Source organism: Echinops telfairi, unplaced genomic scaffold (genome assembly GCF_000313985.2).
Source record: "Echinops telfairi isolate 266 unplaced genomic scaffold, ASM31398v2 ScPeMD7_7404;HRSCAF=8442, whole genome shotgun sequence".
Taxonomy (NCBI): domain Eukaryota; kingdom Metazoa; phylum Chordata; class Mammalia; order Afrosoricida; family Tenrecidae; genus Echinops; species Echinops telfairi.
The window spans coordinates 238114-254590 of NW_022111304.1; the positions used below are offsets into that span (position 1 = coordinate 238114).

Below are 16477 nucleotides of genomic sequence, written 5' to 3' on the forward strand. Positions count from 1 at the left end.
GGCAGTAAAATGTGCACATTGTCTTAAGAGGTCAGAACATAATTATTTTATAATTAGAAAAAAAACAAAAGTGTTGTGTTTTTGTCTCTTTTATTCATTTATTGGAATATATGTGACTGTGTTTAAAGTAAAGTGGCAAGAATTAGGAGAGCTCGATCAATTTCCAGAATACTTATTGTGTGTATGCTAATGAGACTAGCACCATCATGCCATTCCCTGAATTCCTCTGTTCAAGGCTGAGGCATGAGGTCTCTGTGAGTAAGAATTGGTTCCACAGCAACTGGTTTCATGTGCAGGGCAGACTCCACACATCTGCGGCCCTGTAATAAGACAGTTCTGGCTTTCTAGTTATTAATTTCTCCCTGACTCTGTAATAGTGCTTTAATGATTCATTTGGATGATTCAGTGTGCAAAATGGCCCCAGTGGATGCTGTTACTGCCCACATCATTGGGAAACCACATTTTCCAGCCTCCACAGTTATGCCTGCAAGGATTTTGTGGATGGTATTTCACGAAAACATATTGGAAGCCATTCATGCAATAAATAAATTGGACTCACTAGGGATGTATCTGTTTCCATTAATAAAGAAATAGAAATCCAAACCATGGGGATATTTATTAAGGAGTCTTTGTGGTTCATTAGTTTTAGCCAGACATTCTGAAAACCTGTAGAATAAAGATTGTTCAACACACATAATAAAAGAGACCTTTTTCTCTAGTGTGACTATTTACAGCCATAAATACTAACAAGCGAAGATGCCGATCATCTGTCTTGTGATTGTTAGGCAGGCACTTGCAAATGCCTGTGTAATATGACCCTATTAATTATTGTTAATAAAAGGATATTTTAGCTTGTGTTTGATGACAATGGTATAATAACCCCTACCTCAATTATGTTATTTTCCTTTGATTGTTGTGATATTATATATGAATGCTAATCTCACTGATTATATTTTGCTTCAAATTATAGTCTATTCTGATAATCCTATGATCACAGTTATGAGTAAAAATCAAATGATTATAGAGGTTCCTGTTTAAATCTCCATACCATCATATGTAGGTATGCAGATATATGGATAGATGTATTGTTCTTGTTGTTAGGCGCCATCAAGCCAATTCTGACTCCTAGTGACAATATGTACAACAGAATGAAACATGGCTTGGTCTTGTGCCGTCCTCACAATTGTCCTTATGTTTGAGCTTATTGATGCTGCCATTGTTATTGATCCATCTTGTCCAAGGTCTTCCTCTTTATTGCTGCCCCACTACTTTACCAAACATGATAACCTTCTCCAGGAACTGGACTCTCCTGACAGCATGTCCAAAGTATATGAGATGAAGTGTCACCATTCATGTCTCTAAGGACCATTCTGGCAGAAGACAGAGGCTAGTCAGCGTATTTTGACTCATGGAGAAACTGTATACAACAGAATGAATGTGCCCTGGTGCTGGGTCTTCCTCACAATCACTGCATCTTGATGCTGGACACTGTGGCTATTAAGCCAAAACATTTCACTGATGGTCTCCCTTGCTCTTTCCAGCTCTTTACTTCACGAGACATGATGTCCTCCTCCAAGGGACAATCTCTCTAATGACAGGCCCAAAGCAAAAAAGTTGAACAGTGTTCTATTATGATCCGAAAGCTTTCATCAGCTTATTATGTAAATTAGATCGCCAAGTCTTTTTCTAATCTATCCTAATCTTTTTTTCGTTGGGCTTCCTCCTACTCTAGCTTAGTCTAGAATTTCCCCTGACATTTCCCAAATATGGATGGTCCTGCTTGCATTTAAAATTCTAGTTATGTAATCCCCAGGATAACAGTTGCACAGGTCTCCACAGTACAACACACTGATAAATGAGTGGTGGTGTATATGTATAGGTCTATGTTAAATATATATGAACAGGATAATTTTAATGTTCATGGCCCATTCTCTAGTTATGCACATATGATTATATTTTTCATGACTTAAGAAGTTGAACTTCATTTTGTATTAACTTGAAGCAAGAAACATCTATATACAAATCAACAATTCCAGTCCTCTTTTCTATTGAGATCACTTGAGGATGATAATGGTGCACTCTTGGCCAACAACTGTAAGGTTCATATTTTCAATTTACCTGAAGCATCACAGAAGGAAAATCTAATGTTATGCTTCCATATATAGGACAGTGATACCTCATGTTCAAACTCTGAAATGTTCGAGAACTGAACATATTTTTCCCATAAGAAACAATGAGGACCTGATGCCAGGGGTTTAAGTGGAGAGCAAATGTTTTGAGAATGACGAGGGCAATGAATGTACAAATGCACTTTACACACTTGATGTATGTATGGATTGTGATAAGAGTCGTATGAGCCCCTAATAAAGTGATTAAAAAATAATAATAAAGAAAAAAAAGAAATGATGAAAAACCAAATAATTGGCTCTGAGGCCAAAATTTCACTTATAAATTAATTTCCCAAGGCTTGAATACTAACTTAACAGACCTAAGTTGTGGAAATATGCGCTAAAACATCTAGATACAATAAACACAGTGCATTAAATATCAAAACACCATACAGTAACTAAAATTTTATAAAATATTTTTTGTACAGGTACTTTATTTTGACATGGAGGCTTTCTGGCACACTGCAAGTGGGAGAAAAATTGGAACCATTCAGCAACACTGGTATCACTGTACAGTCAAGGAAATCCAGCTGAGCTCCATTGTACTCTGTGAATGAATGGATTCATCAAGAGTTGACCTCACATTAACAGTTTTATGGATATTGGTTCTCTAGTAAATATATGCTGAAGTTTATATCCTGTTAAATTAGAAAGTGAAATAAGTACCAATAGCATAATCAAAAGAATTGCATTTTACTAAACAGGTCATTTGCTTAGTAATTTATACTGGTTTTCTATTCCTGCATAAATATTTGCCACAAATCTAGTAGTTATAAAACAATACTCACTTTCTCCCTCACCTTTATTTTGGTGAGGAGTCCAGGCATAGCTCGCTGGGTTCTCTTTTGAATCTCCAACCCAGGATAAACTACGCTGTGTTCACATCTAAGGCTCAACTGGGAACTCATTTCCAAGTTTGCTCAGGTTGCTTGAATTCCTTTCTTACACTTTGAAGACAGTCTTCTGTTTTATAAGAATGGCATGTCTTTGAGTACATTTAGATATTTCTTTCAACAATGTATTTCTTATAAGGTTTTGTACATCTTTTGTTGCATTTATCCTTAAATATTTAATATTTCAATGTGATATGTTTATTTAAATTTCTAAACATTGACCATTGTTTATTGACCTTGTAATATAAACTTACTAAAGTACTTACAATAGCTTTCAAGTAGATCCTTTAAATTTTCTATATAGTTAGGTATGTTCTCTGCAATGACAATGAAGAGCTACAGTCTCAGGAATATAGAGAGGGTAGCTCTGAATTGAAAATGCCTTGGTGGTTCTGGAATATCAAGTTATTAAAAGTTACTCTGCGGACTGGAAATCAGTAAATAAAGTATTTTCTTTACTTATTTTATATGATTTTTATTTTTTCTCATCATCATAATTATCAATACATCTACTTGACCACTTTGAGCCAATAAATATTAACAGAAATTCTATGTCATTTTACATAGGATGTGGCAATGCTTCCTTCTGCTATATATATAAGGTGCATAGTACTGGGGTAGCTGGTGTATTGCTATGTTGCTAGAAGCTACGTCCTTGGTATTTCAAATACCAGTATAATCACTCAAGGTAAACACATTTCAGCAAACCTTCTAGACTAAGAATAGACTATTACGAAGAAAAGACTGTCCTTTCTGAGGAAATCGTCACTAAAAACCTCATGGGATACTGATGACAAAAAACCTAACGAAATGTGAGGTGATATTAAGGACATAATGCATGAAGAAAGGAAATGATCCTTAAGAAGACATGGAAAGCTGAAATCAGGGGCTGACCTAGGAAAAGAACGCTTTGAAAATGATGATGGCAGCGTATGTGCAAATGTGCTTGACACACTGCAGGAATGTATGGATTGTGATGAGAGATGTAAGAACTCCAATAAAAGTATTTTTTTTAATAAGAAGAAGACACGGGAACAAAGAAAAGCTCAAAGTGAACACGAGGCACGGCTCTGCAACTCGCTCATCATTGTAGAGCAAGTAGGGCACTCCATTGTGAAAGAAACGGAAAAGTACAAGAACTGACCCAACATTTCAGAGGTAAGCTTGAGAAAACAAAATCAAGTATCATAACGAAATTTGGAAAGACCTGGAGTGAGAAGACCAAGAGGAAGGACACACTCAGCATATCTCAAGCTGAAAGAACTGAAGAGAAAGTTCCAGTCAGGAGTTTCAATGCTAAAAGATTCTATTGGCAAAATGTGGAAGCATACAGGAAAACCAAAAGCCCTCTTCCTTTGCTATCCTATAACCTCTCCCCCCCACCGTTTGTTCCTCATTTACTTAATTCTTCAAGCTCACTATGCATTTATCGCTGTAACCCTCTGTGAAACGACTTCATCATCTAGAGCAGTGGTTCTCAACCTTCCTAATGCTGCGTGACCCTTTTATACAGTTCCTCATGTTGTGGTGACCCCAACCATAAAATTATTTTCGTTGCTACTTCATAACTGTAATTTTGCTACTGTTAGGAATCTGGTGGCCCCTATGAAAGGGTCGTTTGACACCCCCCCCAGGGGTCATGACCCACAGGTTGAGAACCACTGATATGGCGCTCATGCTATTGTTTTTTGCTTTGTTTTCTCTTGCTTTGAGTTTCATTGAACAGGCTGCACAGATTTTTATTTGTTTACTTTCTCTCTCATTTGCTCTTTTTATTTTTAGGTTTTGAATCTATTAAGGTTTACTCTTTGTTGTAAAATTCTGTGTAATAAATGTGTAGTGTCATGTGTACACAATTACAGACTAGCTCCACCACCCTAAAATATCTCTTCTGTGTCTCCCATTCAAGCCCCACCACACATACTCTCACCACCACTGATCATTTTTTGCCATCATTATAGCTTTAATAGATTCTCTATGCTTTTATTAGATTTCTATTTCTTTTTTTGTCTTTTTTCCAGCTGGGCCCCTAGGATCAGTTTGGCAGGCACACTTTCCTTTCAAGAGGCTGTTCCCCATTGCTGATCCAAGAGTAGCTAAGGCCCAAGAAATTACTTCCCCCGCCATCCACACAGCCCATGCCCACCCAGGGCTGGCAGCATGAAGGGGCCCTTCCCTGGGATCCTCAACTCTGCAGAGGCCTGGCCCCCCTCCCCCCATCACTGCCAACATCCTGATCCTTCTCCTCACTGCTCTATATTTTCCATTCAAGCCTCACCTCTCCTTTCTCCTCCTCATCTTCCCACACCTCCAGCCTCCCTAGGGCTTTTTTTCCCCTTCCCTCAACATCCCTTTCAGCAGCCCCCACCTCAGAGGCGCTCAGCTCTCTCCCCTCACCCACACATTGCCCCGCTCACAGCCCAGGCGTGGCCCCAGCTCAGTTCCTATCACCTGCCCGGAGCCCCGGGCTGCGCCTTCTCCTAGATTTCTATTTCTGGTGCTATCATTAGTATTGTTATTATTGTCATTCTGTTGGTATTAATTTGTGTTTCTAATGCTATTATTATATCTTATTGTCTGTCAGAATGGAGTAGTTGATTGCGCAATGGGCTGATAACCTTATTGTGAGCAGTTTGAACCTGCCAGTTGCTCAGCCAAAGACAGATAAGGCTTTCTAGTTCTGTAAAATGTAAAGCTTCTGCCTTACTGTGAGTCAGAATTGACTGAAAGGCAGTGGGTGAAAGGTCTTTTTAATACTGTCTTTTTATGTTTATTTTTCATTTTGTCAAAGCTTAATACACAATAGATACATTAATAATTTTTGAACCCAAGAAACAATAATCATTCTGTTTACTTACACACATGATACTTGTTTACCTCTTAGTAACTGAGCTAATAAGATATCTAGCTTTCTATTAGAATAAAAGTCATCCCGCTACCTAACCAAATTCAAACAAAATCAAATTAACTGCTGTTGAGTTGACTCTGACTCATAGCAGCCCTACAGGACAAAAGGACCTCCAGTTCTGGGGATTCTGGGAGGGTCAGTCAAGGGGAGCAGACACTCTGTCTTCGGTCTTGGAGCGGTGCGTGTGTGTACACTGTTGTCCATGCAGTTAGCAGCTCAGTGTGCAACCCACCACACATAACTGGAGTTCCTTTCCCATTTCTAAAGCAGTCTGAATTTTGATCTTTCATCTTCAGAAAAAATAAATCCAGAATTGTTTGTCTTTTTCCTATTACTATACAACAACCAGTGAGCAAATTTTTTAAATGCAGAACTTGAAATAGATCTATTAATTCCTAGAATACCATTGCATGTGTATATGTCTAAATGAGAATGTCACCATTATTCAATGCATTCAATTCCTTTGTTCAACTTTGCATCTTGTCATAGTTAAACCAGTATGTGTATAACCCACTTAGTACTTCTATGACCTTGTACTAACAAAAAGAGGTCTATCTTCCCAGTTACTCATTTTTCTCTGACACTGTAATAATGGTAAAATTTTTAAATGTTTACTACATGATTCTCTGTGCTAAAAAAAATATTACTTTCTTGTTATCTGTTTTTATGTTATTTGGTATATGAAACTCAGTATTGATGAACCTATAGAAAGAGCAAGTAGAATCGGGTTCTTAGGAAGTATAATGGGGGTGGGGCGTGGTGGTGGTAAAGGAGCGCTGCTATCAAGGAGTTCAAAAAAGAAGAGGATATTTTGAAACTGATTGTGGTAGCAATTATACAATATTTCTTGATGTGATTGAACTATGGAACAATATGGTATCTGTATGAGTTCCACTTTACTTCAAACCAATAAAATGGTTTGAAAAAACATATATTAACAAGTGCAAATAGTTTGCATATTGTATTCTAATTGTCTTTTTTTTAGTTACACAATGAATGATATGGTGCATTATTTTTAGCAAGTGAGATGTTAGGTTTTAATTTAGTGTTACTCTTACTGTCTTTTTAAAAATGAATGTGTCACACATCTATGGAATGAAATGAAAAAGAAGATTAGTGTCACCCATCAGAACCAGGCCAGGGGTCAACTGAAGGATAGATTGTCAATTATTCACATGAAAGTTTAGGTTGAAGCTGAAGAATTTTTTGAAAAAGACTACTATAGCCTAAACATAACCTTGAGTACATCCAACGTTAATTTGTAGACTATGTCAAATAAATTTGATGCATTGAACTGATAACCAGATGAGTTGTGTGTTGACAACAAGGACATCATGTGAGTCCATTAAAAACTGCAAAAGGAACACTAAAGGGACCAGAAGAAGAAAAAAAGAAAGGCCAAAATGGATGTTAGAAAAGATTCCAAAAGTTGTTCTCAAATCCAGAGTAACTAACGAAAATATGAATTAAACGCTTAAAAAAAGATTTCGTAGAATGACTCAAGAAGACAAAGTAAAAAATAATAATGATATATGCCAATGTCCAAGTCACATATCAAAAGGAAAGAACACACTACAAAGATTAGAACAAAGCTGAAAAAATTAGAACAAATAAAAATTAAATTTTGAGCTGAAATACTGAAGGATTCTATGAATAAGATATGGAACGATAAAAGAAACATAAGCAGAATGTGGATATAATAGATTGATTCATTATACCAAAAATAATTAGTGGACATTCCATTATTTTAGGGTGTAGTATATAATCAAAAAACAATGGTGCTAAAAATAGAAGTCTGAGCTAGGCTCAGTGCACTGGCAAAAAACTGGGCTCATGACATTGGCAGAATGCTAAATGATATATTAAACAAAAATGAACATCATACCAGAAGGGCTTATTTTTCTGTACATAAATATTTGAATGACAGCCACCTGGTCAACAGACCGGTAGAGATGCATGAGCTTGCTCATTATCCAGCACTATCACACACAAATGAAATCTTGCTGAAACAATTCTGAAATAATCCAAAAACGGTTGCAGCAGTCCACCAGCAGAGAACTGTCAGATATTCAGGGTGGATCAGAAAAGGGCGCAGAGTGAATAATTGCCAGAAGAACAACCGAATCTGTCTGGGGAGAAATAGATCTAGAATATTTCTTAAAAGCAAGAATTCCTAGGGAAAGACATCGTGCTTTGTGAGGTATAAACAGGAAATAAGAGAATGACGACCCTCAACAAAATGGATGAACAGTGATGACAAGAGGTGTGCAATGATTAAAGTTTGGTTCCACTAGACATACCTGGGTGAAGGTAGCAGAGGAACACAGCCAGTCAGGTTGCAGTCTGATGACACCACTTGGGGTGGTGGACTTTTGCATAAGAGAGAGACCCTGACCAGAGCCAAGCTCTGTCTTTGCCCCCTTGCCCCCTTGCCCCCTTGCCCCCTTGCCCCCTTGCCCCCTTGCCAGATGCTTCTAGTTCATTAGCCTCCTGTTTTGTTGCCTGCCGATCCCAGAAGTCATCAATGGATTCATTTGGCTGAACTCATATTCAGTTTTCTCTACATCCATGAGACTGACTCTCCTGCTTCAGCACCTGGCTTCCTGCTTCTCAGTTGGGAGAAGCCTGCAGCTACATCTGAATTACAGAGTTGACATCCAGACTGGACTTACCTACTTCTACAAATATTTAAGCCATGTCTTGATATCAATTACTTTCTATATACACACGTGAAAGCAACATTTGTTTTGCTTTCCTATAACACCCACAATGGTCTTAAACAAGGGAACAATTGTGAGAATGGCACTAAGCAGGCATCGTTTCTGCCTCGTGTATATAGGGTCACTATAAACCAGTACCAAACTAAGACCACCTCCTAACAACCACACCTATTTCTTCCTTCTTAGAAATATACGCTTTCTATTCACCTGAACTTGTCAAAGCAATTCTGTAATGGGTGCAGACAGATGAGTTAGTTTGATGTTCTTTGATTTTTTTCCTCATTTTAAATCAAAAAGACACATTTGATCTGGTTTTCTAATATTTTGTAAATGTTATATTTGGGGTTATTTTTTAAATTTCAAATAATTTACTCAACAAAAAGCTTTCCATATGCTATTGTTTCTTTTTAATAATTTATTGCTAATTGGGAGTTAATAGATATATCATTCCATAGCTCAATCATGTCAAGTAGAATTGTACAATAACTACCCACTTCCCTCTCCTTTTCACTGCTAAGTTTTCAGAAATATTTCTCTTTGCAGGATAAGGCAGGTAGACTTTAAATTACTTTCACATTCTCCAAATCTTATAATCCATAATCATAGTATTCAGCCTGAGTGTGTGAAGGGCCTGGGACTTGTTTTTTACAAATACATTATGGGAAAATTATGTGATGTCACTCTTATGAATTTGTTATGTTACATAAAACATTCTGGCAAACTCATCCTAGACTAGCCTCTCTCTATCTCTTGCTGGTTTTCAAAAGGCAAACTGACAAGAAGTCTATAGGCATAAAGAAATGGGTCCTATCTGCATAAGTAAACTTGGAAGTGAGCCCATTCCCAGCCAAAGCTCCAGGGCATGATGTCGCCTTCATCAAATTTTAATGGAGCTTTGGAGAAAGTCTAACTAAGCAGTAACCAGGAACTGTGACTTAATAAGTATGATAAGCCTGTAGTATTTTGTTATCTAACATAAAAATCTGGCATACAAAACACCTTTCTGTGCCTAAGAAATAACACCCTTTTAAGAAAAGTGCTAAGATCCTATCTTTTTTTTTTCTTTTTTCAGTTTTTCCTCATTTGTTTGCTAGTAATGAATATTCTGATTACCAAATCTATTACATTTCCTTTGAATTTAAGGGAAGTGTTTTCTGGTTTTGTTTTGGTACTTAATAGGCGACTGTTCCTTAACTTTATGTGTTTTGCTTGTGGTGTGTGTGTGTGTGTGTGTGTGTGTGTGTGTGCAAGCGCGCGTGTGCACGTGCGCATGTGTAATGTAAATGCAAGACTCCAACAGACTCTAATAGAATTCCTATTTTTTAAAGATGTGCACTTAAAATGACTTTTCTAATATTCTAATTAAGCTTATGTTTCCTGAGTAATACAAATGACTTGACTCTGCTGATAACCAAAATGTGGATCATTCAAACCTTCCTAGCAGACAAAGAGAAAAAAATCTGGAGACCTTCTTTCAAAAAGAATTTAATCTGATATTTGTTTATTTTTATATTTGCTTTACTTCTATTATGCATCCTACAGTCATTTCAAAAACACCTCCAGAAGCAGAGGTTGTGTTCTTTGATATCATATTTCATCAGTTCAACAATTCTGCATGTCTTAATATATATTTTTATTATTATTTTAATTTATTTTATATCAATCATAATAATTCTGTTTCCCTTACCAAACTCTAACAAGTATGTCTTATTTGCTGTTTTCAAACACCACTGTGAGAATTATATTTTAATATATAGAAATGAAACATTTTTCAAATTATATTTTTCTATTTTACACAGTTTCAATATTACAATGACTTCCCTAAAATAATCCATATATGGATATAAATGAGGTTAACCAAAACAAAACTGGAAAACATTTTAAAGCTATGTATCTAAGTTTGTTTACAAAACAACCTTATCACCTACAAAGTACTCTCCATTACACTTAGTACATTTGTCAAATCTGCAATTCCATTCTTGGAAACGTTTGTCAAACTCATTTGTTTGGATTGCTGACAGCACCTCCCTCACTGATTTCTTCACCTCTTCTACATTGTCAAACTTCTGTCCTTTCATGTTCCTCATCATTCTTGGAAACAAAAAGAAGTTGCACAGAGTGAGTCAGGTGGGTAAGGTGCGTGCGGCAAGAAAAGCATGCTGTTTTTGCCCAAAACTGGTGCACTGAGAAGGCTGCGTGAGCAGGTGCATTGTTGTGCTGGCAAAAACCAGTGCTCCATCTGCCACAAATCAGGCCATTTTTTGCCAAACAATGTGATGCAATCTTTTCAATATCTCTAAATAGAAAGTTTGATCAACAGTCTAACCTAGTGGAATGCACTCCAATGGGCTACAAGTTGCCATTTTCATCTGTTCAGGAAGTTGACAGACGTCAGAATGTTTGTCATCAATCGACATTTCACAGTTTTTGAAACAAGAAAACCTCTCATACACTTGAGATTCTCACATAGTGCTCTCCTTGTAAGCCGTGTTTGACATCACAACAGTTTCTACGGCATTTTTCCTAAGCAGGAAACAAAATTTCACAGTCACACACTGTTCTCTTAAATCAGCGATCACAATAACAACGGTTCAAGGGAAACTGCTTTAACAAAGATATTCACTGTGACAAGAGAGAACCTTCCCAGGTGACAGCACTGGATGCACTAACTCAGAGCGAGTTGCTTGATGCTCACCTAGTAGGAAAAATATGTACTCTGAAAGCTCCCCCTCATATAGAGAGATATGGCAATGGCGATGGTGATATATATATACTGCCACTGAGTCTTTGTGATTCATAATGATCGAAATAGGGTTTCTGTGACTTTAAATCTTTACAAGAGAATATAGCATCATCATCCCCCAGCAGGGAATTTGATGCATTGAAGCACCATAAGGGCTCAATTTTATAATTAAGTACTTTTAAAGAAGTCAGTTGCACCATTATTTACTGCTGTCATATTACTTAGAAATAATTTATACTAGATGTTGAACTCACAGAACACATATAATGATCCAACTGGAACATATTTAATGAACAATGTTGTCATTAGACACACACCAACATTCCTGTCTTGAGTCTCCTGTTAAAAAGGAGAATTAAAGAGCTCCGTATTTTTCTTCTTTGGGGAAATGTCATCTCACATAATTAGAAAAATACAACATTAATTATACCCCAACCTTTATTTTCCATCACAACTGCAAAAATAGGGTTCGTTTAATATTCACATCTCAGGCTTCCCAGCAGATCCCATAACTTGACTTTTAATTAACATTTTTTGCTGTTTTTGTAGTTAATGATGAGGTTAATCAATTACTATCATCTCACAGAATCTCCAGAGTCCTGTAACAGCTCTGAGTAAATATCTCCTTTGTTAATAAAGAGCAAAGAGAAATCTACGGTGAGACTGAGACAAAACCAGTTTTCTTCAAGAGAGAATCACAGTGTAGTGAATGACTAGAAATCTTATTTTCCATCTACTATTTTGATTCTGGATAAATAACCAAAATTTCCAGGTTTTATGAGGGAAAACATGTTGGACAAGGCTGTCAATACTATCTTGACAGAATAGTAAGAGAAGGAGATACACTTATATTTATTCGATCTTTAAGTATTCCTGAAGTTTAATGTGATGATGATCTCCACTGTGAATGAGGTATCAAAGAAAATAATTTAGTTCTCCATAACCCACTGCAATCAAGGAGACTCTGACTCATAGGGATCATAAAAGACACCATACAACTGCTCCCTAGGCTATCAGAAGCTACAGAAGCCAACTACCTTCTCATCTTTTCCCATCGAACAACTACTAGGTTTCCAACCACTGACCTTCAGTTAGCAGTCCAACAATTAATCCACCACTACCAGATCTCCTGAAGTTTACAAGGAAATAGATATTATGGCAACCATCACTTGTATTACATATTAGAGTAATGGTACAAAAGAAAAAATTCACAACAAATCAGCAAACTGAACCCTTGAGAAATCCAAGGAAAGTAAGTATTATCACTATTTTGTTGTTTTATACACAAAATCAGTTTACAAAGACCCATTCTATTCTAAATATGTAACCATATGATTAAAGCACCTGAAATTTTAATTAGAAATAAAGATTATTTGTGTAACTTGTGCTTAAAATTTCAATATACATATCTGAAAAGTGTCTACATTCATTTATTAGAACAGCACCATGATAAATGATTTTCAATGCATTCATCATAAATTTGACTGATGTGTGCTTATTTATATTTATTAAAAGTTGTATTTAACACTGAATTTCTGGCATTGATGAAAATAAAGTTGAAATTTATATCAAATTGTTAAGCTATCTATGGTACTTAAATTGACTTTATAATTGAGTAATGTAATTCCACGTTTCTTGTAAATTAAAAATTTATATTTATTTACTAAATTGGAGAGTTACATTGTACTACAATTCATAATGTTTTCATTCCAGTGATAGTTCTAATTGGAAGTACCAAGAACTCCAATGATTAACCAGAAATAGATAATCAGATCATAATTATTTTCAAACAAATAACCTCACAATGTCAGTCCTGGTTTTCTGTTTAAAATACAGAAGTGTGGGTCAAAGGTACATCTTATGTAAAGAGACTGAGTTGAGGACAACTTTAATAATAGATATAATCAAGGTAATCTAAAATAGAGATCCCATCTTGTGGATTCAGTAATATTCCAAGAGTTACTGCTCAAGATCTCAGGATCTTCAATAGAACTTTAACCCAGAGAAATTTGACAGAAGTTTATAACAACTTTCTAGTAACCTGAAACCAAACCTTACCAATGTAATTATTATGATTTTCAATGAATGTGAGTCAAGTATTAGTCAATTCTGACTCATAGCGATCACACTGTATAGAATAGTTTTTCCATGACTATAATGCTTTATGGACGGACATCGCCTCATCTTTCTCCTGTGGAGTGCCTGGTGGGTTTGAGCTGCTGACCTTGTGACTTGTAGCCCAACACTTAACCCACAGTGCCTTTGTGGGCTTACTTCGAAGTAAATATGATATAAAGAGATAATTTAGAAAATTAGTATACAGAGTCGAATATGGAATAAGGATCAAACATAAGGTTCTGCTTGCTTGGTGAAATGATCACTATCGCAAGAGCAACGGGTATAAAATTATGCTGCTTTAAAAAAAATAAACTTTTCTTTATGTCACTTCACCTTTTAAAAAGTTATACATTAGTACTTGGTTCTGCTAACCAAAATCTGAAGAGGATATTCAGGTTTAGGAATAAAGAGAAAAATGACTGTCGGTGTTGGGTTTGCAGTGAGCCCTTAGGGAAGTAGCTTGCACCCCTACCAGAGACAGTGATGTCATGACAGGATTTACCAAACAGTTCATCCAATCTTCTTTCAAAACGCCTCTGTCCTTTTTGAATGGGATAGGCACATCCAATCAAATGCCTGGTGACATATAAACGTCCTGGGCATCCGATGATCACATCCTTGACTTTTTACCTGTGGACAGCGACAGAATGTCTCATTTTTCTCCCATGGAAGGAATGAGACGTGGACAGTGGAATTTGGAATTTGCACTCCATTGCTTATCTGACAGTGCCAACAGTGCTCTTTCATCCCAGGGCTGGCAAAGTCCTTATAAACCCTGCTATTCTGTGGGACTTGAACTCTGCCCTTTAACTTCACCCTTTGTGTCATTGTCACCTAGGCTATTGTGGCTACCATCACTACCACAACTTCCCAGGCTTCGGATGTTTTAGCGTGTCCTCAATTCTAATAAGAAAACTTACACTGTACACACATTAATTCTACTTTATATAGGTAGTACATTTACCATATAATCCTTGATTTCACTATAAATTCATGCTTTGTAGGTTTTATGTGTTTTTTGGGATGATTTGGAGGATTAGGTTTAGGATTTCATGTGTTATTTGGGATTATTTAGGTATAGGAAAGCTCAAAAATGTTTCTCTGATACATTACTTAATGGTAATTGCTTCTTTGATTTTTGCCCCTTCTGTTTGTGGAAAATTTCTTAGGAATATTCTACTTTCAGATAGTGGGGGAGAGGCGTCTACATCACCATTGAGTTACTTGGTTCTTCATATTGTTTTCAAAGCTATATACAACTGTGCCATTTTAAAAAGAATTGCTGATTTCTCCGCCTTCTCCAGATATGGTGCGATTCAGAAGGACTTTAACAATGAAGAACTATTCAATGGTGACAACATTTATTCTCGTGGGACTAACAGATGATCCCAAGTGGCAAACTGCAATTTTCCTTTTTCTACTGCTAACATATTTATTGAGCATCACTGGAAACCTGACTATTATCCTGCTCACTCTTCTGGATTCCCACCTCAAAACACCCATGTATTTCTTCCTTAGGAATTTCTCGGTCTTAGAAATCTCATTGACATCTATCTGCATCCCTAGATACTTATTCAGCATAATGACTATGGATAAAAGAATTTCCTATGATGCTTGTGTGACACAATTGTTTTTTGCTATCTTCTTGGGTGCCTCGGAATTTTTCCTCTTGGCTGCTATGTCCTATGACCGTTATGTAGCCATCTGCAAACCCCTTCACTATACGACCATTATGAGCAACAGAGTCTGTACACAGTTGGTTGTTACCGCTTGGTTGGCTGGGTTGTTAACAATCTCTCCTGGACTTCTCATGGGCTTGGAGTTGGAATTCTGTGATGCCAATGTCATTGACCACTTTTTCTGTGACTATTCTCCTGTCCTACAGCTCTCTTGCACCAACACAAGAGTCATCGAATTGTTAAGTTTTATTTTAGCCGTTGTCACCCTCCTGATTACATTGGCACTGGTGGTGCTCTCCTATGCATACATCATGAGAACAATTCTGAGAATCCCTTCAGCCCAGCAGAGAAAGAAGGCTTTTTCTACTTGTTCCTCCCACATGATTGTGGTCTCCATCTCTTATGGCAGCTGCATTTTTATGTACATTAAACCTTCTGCAGAGGAAAGGGTAACACTAAACAAGGGGATAGCGGTGCTCACCACCTCAGTTGCGCCTGTCTTAAATCCTTTTATATACACCTTAAGAAACAAACAAGTGAAACAAGCCCTAAAGGATCTAGTTAAAAAATGTATCTTTATTATCTTAAGATAACATTTTGGGCTTTCACAAAAGTTTTTTTTTTAATGTCTATTTATCTGCTTGTTTAAATAGCTTTCAATAGACAAAACTTATTGGAAATGTCAGGCCATATTTATCACCCTTTTCCAACATGCATTTCTACTTTATTTTTACTTTCAGATATTGTTTAATGTTGCCCAATAGTCAGTGTGTGTTCACTCTAGGCTTTTTATCCTTTTTATCCTTCTGGTTTAAACTGTACTCACAATTTTCTCTTTTGTGTTGCTGAAACAACTTCATTCTTTCAGTTTAATTCTGTGATTTTGTTTATTCTAAAAAGAGTTTAATAATATTTTAATAGATTTTAAATTTTAAAAGATTTTAAAAGATTTAATAAGAGATTGATAGATTAATTTTTAAAAGAAAACACCTCCATGTTTTTCTGGCATAGAAGTGCTGATATGTAGACCATTTTAAATATGTAGTATTAGGTTTTATTTAATTTTATAAATCTCTAGGAAATAGTTTTCTTATACCTAACAATGTCAGTTTTTATTTTTACTAAAATTAGTGGTATGTCCAGAAACATATGATGTACAATGTTCAATGATGTGCAAGTAACAATTGGGCCACTAATACATTTTAAATATGAATTTAAGTGTATTGATAATATGGAAATACTTGGAGA

The 16477-nt window shown here is 36.3% G+C and overlaps 1 protein-coding gene across 1 annotated transcript; it reads left to right on the forward strand.

The window, feature by feature from the left end:
* Window positions 1–14865: 14865 nt before the first annotated feature.
* Window positions 14866–15822, forward strand: LOC101658009 (olfactory receptor 6C76-like). The gene has a single exon (XM_004717836.2). The coding sequence runs from the start codon at window positions 14884–14886 to the stop codon at window positions 15820–15822; it is 939 nt and encodes a 312-aa protein (XP_004717893.1). The 5' UTR covers window positions 14866–14883.
* The last annotated feature ends 655 nt before the right edge of the window (window positions 15823–16477 follow it).